A 9,912-nucleotide genomic window follows, 5' to 3' on the forward strand; every position below is an offset into this window, starting at 1 on the left:
ATAACTACGAACGCGTTATTAAGTAATAGTAGAAGATTGTTCATGAAAAACCAATTACATTTAAATTTAAATGTAACGGGAACATTGAATGTTGATAATGATGGTAATGCGAGTGATTCGATGGAAGCAGCAGCAGCAGTAGCAGTATCTAAGTTAAAATGGGATGGTGTTAATGTAGAAACCGTCACAACAGTGCCTCAAGAACAACAACAACAACTACAACCACACGAACAAAAACAACATCAACAACAAATACTAGAAGCAGAACAACAACAACTTAGGAAAGCATATAGCAAAATCGAAGCAATTGCAGTGGGACAGTCGTCTACAACTACAACAACAACCACAATTAGAGGAGACGTGGAAACAGTAGCAGCAGCAACAAAACGAGTAGCGACATCGTTATCATCATCACCGTCATTGTTGAATTCATCATCAACGGCATTAGCTAAATTTAACCGAATCATCGACAGTACAATGCCGGCAACTAACTATTATCAGCATCATTTGCAACAACAGCAGCAAGCGCAAGAGAGCATGCAACATGCCATATGCGTCGGTGCAGCACCACCAGCAACGCTGAGTGATGCACTACAGCAGCGCTTAGCGCTCGTCTATCCCGACATTGTCTCGACCGATTCGCAAACGAAAAAAATTAATTTCACAACAGCAGCAGCAGCGGCGGCAACAGCGAAGACAACAGCAGCAACAACCACACAAACAGCAAAACCGAAAGCGAAAGTGAAAGGAAAATCCGGTGCAACGCATGATCGTTCGCGTACAACGCGAGCGGAAATAGCAACGGAAGTAGAAGCGGCAGCCTTGACGGCCGCAGCTGCTGCAACAGCGCCATCAAACGACGATAATCAAATGAAACGAAATGATGTGCATTATTTGTTGAAACAATTAAATAGTTTTAGTGATATAGAAGAAATAGAAATTGTTGATATGGAGCAAAGACAGCGACAGCTGGATGAACAACAGCAGCTAACACAGCAGCAACAACAACAGCAACAGCATATGGGCCACGGCGTGGACAAGGCACACTCACCGACAGCGCAATCGCTTGTGATAACCTCGCCATCGTCGCTGTCACACAAAGGCATACGACGGTACGCCTCACTGCACCAACAGCAGTGCACGCAATATCCGCTCGACAGCGACGAGGCGATCGACAGCGTCGATCAACAGCAATATTTGCTGCAACAATTCGACGACTACCTTTTTCAGTCCTGCCACTATTTGGAGACAAATTATTTTGCCGCCAACTATCGCACTGCCATGGTTGAGAGCAGCTCACACGAGTTCCGACCGTCGACGACGACGACAACGGGCACATCGGCCGCATCTGTCTCATCGGAGCAATCCCTCGAGCTGCACGAGACCGAGCCGCCGAGCGTAATCTGCAAGGCACCACCGCCACCAGCGCCTGCCACACCAACACCATCTTCAAGCGGCGTCGATGTGCCGACAACACCCAGACGCTACGGCATGCAAGCGCGTCTGACTAGCAGCGGCGTACAAACCGAACTCACCGCCACCTCACTAACCGAGGCGTCGCTAGCAAAGAGCAGCAGTAGTTCCGCCAGCTCTGAAGAGCAGCGACGGCGTGCGCCATTCTTCAAGTGCTGCTACACGCCTATAGATCGCTGGCGTGAAAAGCGTAGCGCAGCACATTCAGCGGCGGCAGCGCAAAAGCGTGGCAGTCGACAAAGTGAGCGACCAAGTGTCACTGCAGCTGCAGCGTCGGTTAGCAAGCGCGGTGGCGCCTCCGCCAGTGCCAGAGCGAGTAAAGCCAGCGTCGCACAGCAACATACGCGCAAAAATGGCCATGCAGTCTGACATTTCGCGTACGCATTGGAGTGTGTAGGCGTGGGTGTGAGCGTGAGCATGGAATTACTAACAAAACAGAGCAAATTGAGAATCCATCAGCGTCGCTGTCTATTTGCGATATCAACAATTACTTCTATTTCAAAATTATACTTGGAATATTTACGCTAATACTTTTGTATACATGAAGATATTCCAAGTAGATTATTTGTTTGAAAGCGCAAACTTAGATGATAAACTAGGAGGAGCAGCAGGAAGAGTTATTTTCTGCAGCGCATTGAAGGCGCGTCAATGCGTGGCAAAAAGTGAAAGAGATTTTGAATATTGACAGTTGTAGTAAAGCATAAAATAGAAGTCTTAAAAAGTGTTCTAAATGTTAAAGCTTTTTTAAAAAGCCTTTTAGTTGTATGCATGCATGCAGGAAGTGAACCAGTCGTGTACCAGTGTCAGTTGGTACCAGTTAAATTAGTAAGCCACACACGCTAACCTCAAAGATAATAAAGAGCCACAAATACGCCGCACTAAACAAGAGATTTGCATTGGAAATAAGCGCTTTTAAATTAACTTTTTTGTTATGAATTAATGTTAGACTAATAAGTTCTTTAACACGCCGCGTAAAAGAAGAAACGCGAGCGAAAAATTTGCTTTTGAGCATTCCAAAGGTAGCTATAGTTTTCAAAAACAAGTTTAAGTTATAAAATAACGATATTGATTCTAAGCTATTGCTTTTTATTATTTTTATGACTTTTTAATTTTCAGCATTTTTTTAATTTTTTACATTTTATTTACCTTTTTTAGTTTTTTAATGTTTTTAGTTTTAATTTATTTTTTAATTAAATTATTATTTTTTTTTTAATTTTTTTTCAATTTCAATTTTAATCTTTTATTTTAGTTTTTATTTATTTTTTTGTATTTATTTTACTCTTTTAAATATTTTTAATTATTATTTTTTATTTTTATTTATTTTATTTTTACTTTTAATTAAATTTTTCTTTTTTTATTTAATTTTTCTTTTTTTTTAATTTAATTTTTCTTTTTTTTTTTTATTTAATTTTTCTTTTTTTTTAATTTAATTTTTTTTATTTTTATTTTTAATTTAATTTTTTTATTTTTATTTTTAATTTAATTTTTTTTATTTTTATTTTTAATTTAATTTATTTTTTTTTATAATTTTAAAAAAATTTTAATGTCATATTTTTGGTGTCGTTTTTGTTTTTTTATATTCCCTACCTAAAAACTATTGGATTTCACTGAATTGACTTCAATTAAACCAAGTGTTACAATTACCACATTTTACGTCCTTGGCTTTGTCTTATTTTTGATATTAGTGTGTACCGATTGCAGTGTAGTGAATTCCGAATGCTTTTGTTTTCAAATTTGATAGAAGCATCTAAATAATCACCTATTGTAAGAACACCGAATGTCATCTTATTGCCTACACACACACACTCACACAGCGACTTAAGTGACTGCAGCACACCGAACGAAAACTGCACATGATACATACATACATACGTACATACATGCATACACATACAACTTTGTTTGCGAGCTTCACCAAACTGCATAGAAGAAGCGTAAACCTAAACCTAATAAAATAAGGCAGTGCAAGCATGGAAACGTAAATAATAATAGCTTAATATATAATATATATGAACAAAAAAACAAAATTAAAGAACAAATGCCGTCGGTAGGTAAAATTGCAAAAGAAAGTAAATATAGCAGCAGCAGCACATAGCATATTTCACGAATGTTTACGAAAAATACTTTACAAAATTAAAATAATTGTAACGCGAGCGTTTAGTCTTAACATAATTAATTATAATTAATGCAAATACTAAGGATAAGTAACTTTTTCTAAAACACAAAGAAGTAAAACATAACAGTAGAAACGCATACAAAAACAAAACAAAAAACTTAAAAAAAAACATTTGCAAAATAAGTGAATAAAATGCAGAAAATATATTGTTAATGCATTGAAACGCTAAAAATATAGAAGCTATATGAACATAAACCAAAAACAAAAACAAAAAGAAAAAACACAATACCACATGCAATGCATATTAACTATATATGCTATGAACTATAAAAAGCGCATCAAATACCAGTAATTAATTTAATTAGAGAGCTTGTATAGAAAAAGAGTGAAATCGAAAAAGAAAAATAAAAGTCAGCAAGCAAAAACAAAAAAAAATATTGAAACATAATAAATGAATTTAAATTCAAAAAAAGAAAAGCAAAAAGCGTAGAAGTGAAATTTTTAAGCGCTAATTTTTAATTTTCAAAACATTCTAGCAATAACTTAATAGGTAATTCATATAAATATACATACAAGCAAATAAGAAGTAAAACAAAGCAAGAAAAAAACCAAAAAAAGAAAACACAAAATACACCATGTCATGTGACAGCGCAATAAGCGTGCAGGAACTGTTATCATTAACGGAGTCATTGAAATAAAATTGAAAAAGAAAAACTAAAAAAAGTGGATATAATAAAAAATTTGTCTAAATTCTACATATAGCATAATAAATTAATCCAAGTACCAGTTGTTAAGTTTGGGTTTTGATTATTCGAGTCTCGAAATGTTACGTACGATGCTGTTAATTTTGTTCGTTGATTTTTATATACATACATACCTACATATAGTACATTTAAAAAGCAAAGAAGCAATGAATGTAAGTGCGCACGCACACCGCAACTTTGAGGTTATGCACATACATACATACAAAGAACATATTTAAAAACTTTAACTCCGAGGAATTGTTAAGCCGTCTTCTACTTACCTTAATTTCGTCAAGCATCATTAAAAAGAAAAAACAAAACTAAATTTCGTAGCTATTTAGAATTACTGTTACGCTTGGCGCAGTAGCTTAGTCATTACATTTGATTTCCTGTTTTGTTTTCGTTTATTTTTTGCTTAAACTTATACTTCAATCCTTATCGGCGTTGTAAACACTTACATACATACATTCAATTTGTATACGTAGAGACGCATACATACACACACATGCAAGCATTAATACAAAGAAACACAAAGCAAAACATATATATACAAATATATATATACATGAATATATATCAAAAGCAAACTTGTCAATTTTGTTATGAACATTATTATTATATATGAAATACTTATATTGTACTACAATAACAACATTTTTCTTATGGCGTTTAAGTGGAGATGAGATACATATTTGGGGAACTTTTACAATTTTTTTCTTATTATTATAACGCATTCTCTTCTATGGATTAATTATTCTTATATTATCACTAGTACCAAATAAAACACGCATACACATATATATACTCACAAAATGGGCAATTGAAAAATGCGAAGAAATTATACACAATAAAACATAAAAAAATATTACAAAAAACGTAACCAAAAACAGCGCTTTTTTCTAATTCCATGTATTCAAGGACTAAACTATATTTTCTAAGGATAAGTGCAACTAAGCATTTACTTGCTCTTCGTCGCATTACGTTTTTTAACCTCGTATTTTAATTTTAATAAACGGACGGGTGGTCACCGGCAGTTGAGTACATCTACAGTTATTGCAACGGAGCCTTCGTAAACGTCAATCGAAGGATAACGCTTTTTAGCAAATAATTTAAATATTGCCTTTATTTATATTGCCGTTTAGTTTTAATCAGTTATTGCACTTATAGCGCAAGTAAACCAACCTCAATCAATTTCGGTTTTTTTCTTAATTTCTTGAAGTCATATGTGCTTGATTTTTTAATTCCACATACTAGTTATTTAGTTGCAAGAGTTTTGGCCCAAGTGACTATCAAGCTAACAGTGCTTGGTCCCATAGAGTGTCGGACAAAACAAATGGAACTGATGACTATGAATGCTAAAAACATGTCGTATACTCCAAATTACAATTTTGGATATAAAAAAAGTAACTACTTCAATATAAAGGTATATTTAGTGAAACAATGAAAATGTTTTTTCAAAAATGTTTACATTTTATAAGAAAGAAATTACAAGTACCCAATATTCACTGCGACAAAACATATTGAACTATTCGCAGCTATTCGCGATAAGGGTCGAAAATCGCGTTGTTTTCTGATGATTTTGAATTCTCTACACAATTTGAACAACGGCATAAAAAATCAGCATCATTTAGTTTAACCAAGTTTCTTTATATAAAAAGTTGTGATGCGATTAAAGTTCTACTTATTTCGAAAAAAATAAGAGCAAAAAGTGGCCATGGCTGGAAACAAACATTCAATTTAAATAAAACAATTAATTATTAAATACTATAAGATTATCACAAAAAGACATTTGTAACAAATTTTATGTCAATAAATCAACAGTGAACATTATTATGAAGAAATTTAGGGAGAGTAGATCTGTGAAAACTCATCATCGTGAAGGACGACCTAAAGCTACAATACGTTATGACGATTCAAAAATACTTAGAGAACTAAAAAAGTTTCCAGATAAGTCGGCAGTGTGCACGGTTAAAGCCGTAAATTTGAAAGTTAACAGCCGTACTGTACAAAGAAGAGCGTGAGCAGGTGGGCTAACAAGTTATAGCGCAGCTATAATATACTTTAACCTCAAAAAAAAATCTTTAAAGACTATTACAGTTTGTCCGGAACACATCAATTAGTCAGTGAAACGATGAAAAATAATAATTTTTTCTGATGAATTGAAATTTATGTAATTTTAAATATTCAGACAGAATGATAAGAGTTCGCCAATCAAAAAATAAGAATCCCGATCTTGTTAGATCGTTAGATCGCCGAAAAAACAGCCCTTGGTCGGATAAAATCCGAGTCAATTCGGGTGCGTAGAACCGGCTGTCGTTGGAATTGAGAATCTTCTCTTCTTCCTTAAGAATCCCGATACTCTTAAGGTACGGTTAAGCATGGTGGAGGTGGTATTGTGATATGAGGATCTTTTTCCGGGTTTGGTGTTGGACTTCTTCATCGAAACAATGGCATTATGGATCGATTGATATACAAGGATATTCTCGAAAACGTTATGCTTCCCCATGCCGAGTGGAATATGCCACTTTCGTAGTCATTTAAACACGACAACGACCTGAAGCACACGCCGAAACTTGTGACAAACTGGGTCAGAGCTCAAAATATTAATGTCCTAAAGTGGCCAGCTCAATCGTTGGATCTCAATCCTATTGAGAATCTTTGAGATATAATAAATTGAAGGATGGAGCCTGGTAAAACAATCCACAAGAAATTATTAACAATCTTATAGCTTCTATGCCAAATAATTGTTAAGCTATAAAATACTAAATAACAATCATTAGTCCAATGTGTTTTGTCGCTCTGAATATTGAATATGTTAAATTTTTTCGTATAAAATGGCAAGGAGTCAAGTAATTTCTAAGTTTTTGTATGTTTTCATAAAATAAATCATTATTCTTCAAATCTGAATGATTTGGTTATATTTAAAATGATAATTGGGAGAATAGGAGATGGTAACGTAACTCCTATGTATGGGTCTAATATGTTTTGTCTGACATTCGGCGAAAAGAAATTTACTTTGTATTTAGCTTCGTTAAAGTTCTTTGTTTTTTTTTCTTATTTTTTGTATGTTTCTTTTTATTTTTTTTATTTTTATTTTTATTCTAATTTTTTTTTAATTTGTATTTTTTATTTTTTATTTATTTTTATATTTTTTTTTACATATTTTGTTTTTTTTAATTTTTATTTTTTTTTTATTTTATATTTATATTTTTATTTTATATTTTTATTTAAATTTTTTTTTTAATTTTTTAAATCTACTTCACACGTGGAGATTTTAAAGCTTATTCAGCTCGAGCGAATAGTCGCTGAATAAGGCTCTGAAAGCCGCATCAAAAGCAAGTTCGTCGGCGCATAACGCTACCATCGGATCCTAACTGCTTTGCGACGCAAACTTTAAAAATTAGCCGTCAACTTTGTTATATTTCTGCAGAACTAATATATTGCAACATTTTCAGATTATCAGCTAAATTTGATTAATCTTAGAGGTAAGTGCAATTCAGCAGATGTGGAGAATTCACTATACTTGAAAATTGGAAAAACTTTCGCGGAGCACAGTTTAAAATATGGCATATCCCTGTGTAATTGCGGTGAAAAACGTAAAGGGTCTCGATTTAACGCGTCTGTGGCAGCTTCTTACAGCATGCGTCTAGCCGGTACATGTACATACATATACTATATCATATATATATGTATATATGCCCACAAATTAATATTTTTTTGCATAGACTGCTGAATTTAATTTCAATGGGTATCTCTTTAAGCAATTCATCAACGCAGTTCTTCCAAGTCATAATAAAAATTACACTTTGTTGAATATTAATATTATATTTGTAATAAAATTAAAAAGGTAAAAAATATAAGAATATGAAATTTAAATTATGCTTGTATGAACGCGAGTAGCTAAATTTTATTGTATAATTAAGAGCAGTGAGATGACGTTGCAAGAAAGTTGCTGAATGCCATTATAAAGTACATAGTGAATTAATTAAATAATAAATATATTTAAATTAAAACCAAACAAATGCCTTTTACACACATACACACATATTTGCGTACATTATCCACAGTTTGAAACGTACATACATACATGCAAATATACACAAACACTACCGCCATAACAGTAAATAAGTAGCTTATAAATATCGAACGTTTTTTTTGTTACTTCACAGATTGACTTTAATTGTGTGAAAACTAAAACTGCAACTCAGCTGACTTTGGCTTGCACTGAATGATAGTTGATACCCAAAAATATGAAGAACCTATTTATATGGCTTATGGCTTATTTTCTCTTCAGCTGAATAGGTGCTGAATGTGAAAATGCAATATGTTTGAAGCTGAAGTTTTAAGTAAGTTGCAGAGGCTACTTCTCAACAGGCTTTCTATGCGCTTTCATTATTGAACACTTAATTCAGCTATCGTTATCTTTAGCTGAATAAGTGTTTAAAGCTAAATTCCTAAAATGACTGTATTAAGCAGTTTCCTCAAGCGCTGAAAGTCAAAATATCTGCAGAACCTGGTATGGAGTTGCAGTTTTAATTTTTTTTTTAATTTTAGTAAACAGTTTTCCTTTTATTAAGGAAAAAAAAATATTTTTTAAAGTTTCATACAATTGATTTTTGTTGGTGAAAAATTCAAATTACTTCTATTTAAGCAAGAAAAATTATTTTCCAGTTTATATTTTTATTTTTTTTATATATTTTTATTTTTTTTTATATATTTTTATTTTTTTTTTTTTTATATATTTTAAATACTTTTATTTTTATGCAGTTTTTACTAACTCTTCATATTTACATTAATAATAAGCGGTGTCTACTTTTCGTTAAGGCCTTAACAATCGGTCTAAAGCTGAGAGGGTTTGATTTTTGGTTAACTATTATTATAATATATATTTACAAAATATATAAGTACATACATAAGTATATATGTACATATGTATGTATAAATTTTTGCAGCATTTCATTCTCGTATGTTATTAAGTAATGATTACGTTAAATAGCTGAATTATCGTTTACTTATCCGCTGCTCGTAAGCACTTAAAAAATAATTTAACTCTCGTTCGTATTATATTTGCTTATTAATTATTTGATGTTTATATATTCTTATCTATGTACATAAGTAAGTACGTGGATTCCATTATTATCCTAGTTGGTTTTTGTTTGTCAACGCCCCTGAAAATTTCAGTTTTTGATCAAAACCTTTGTACACGCAATTAAAGGTACATATGTAAACATGATTTTGCTTGCGCATTCATGCAAGTGATTTGTACATTCTGTGTTGCTCATACGCCATGGTGTACGCCATGAGTACAATGCAGTTGATGCATGATTTAAGTTGTGTATAACATTTAAAGGAATATGTTTATGAAAAAATCAAGAAAACTTGTTTGTAGAGAGAAAAATTTTGTGTTCGAATAATATTTTTTCAAAGCTGTAGGTATATTTTCTTCGCAATTAGTAGTTTTAAAATTTTAATTTTTAATTTAGTTATAGAAATTTTAGTAAATATAAAAACCAAATTTAAAAATTTCCATTGGTTCCTTTGTTTAGATCAAAAACTGAAACTTCATGGATTCAAGATGCG

General features: G+C 32.4%; 1 protein-coding gene across 1 annotated transcript; it reads left to right on the top strand.

Annotated features, from left to right (window-relative positions):
• The first annotated feature begins 42 nt into the window (after positions 1-42).
• On the top strand, positions 43-4,312 carry LOC125775247 (AF4/FMR2 family member lilli-like). The gene has a single exon (XM_049454426.1). The coding sequence runs from the start codon at positions 43-45 to the stop codon at positions 1,840-1,842; it is 1,800 nt and encodes a 599-aa protein (XP_049310383.1). The 3' UTR covers positions 1,843-4,312.
• Positions 4,313-9,912: the final 5,600 nt, after the last annotated feature.

Source organism: Bactrocera dorsalis, chromosome 1, assembly GCF_023373825.1.
Source record: "Bactrocera dorsalis isolate Fly_Bdor chromosome 1, ASM2337382v1, whole genome shotgun sequence".
Lineage (NCBI taxonomy): Eukaryota > Metazoa > Arthropoda > Insecta > Diptera > Tephritidae > Bactrocera > Bactrocera dorsalis.

What these genes read in the sequence shown, in the direction of transcription:
- LOC125775247 (XM_049454426.1), top strand. Translation starts at nt 43, where the DNA reads ATGAAAAACCAATTACATTTAAATTTAAATGTAACGGGAACATTGAAT.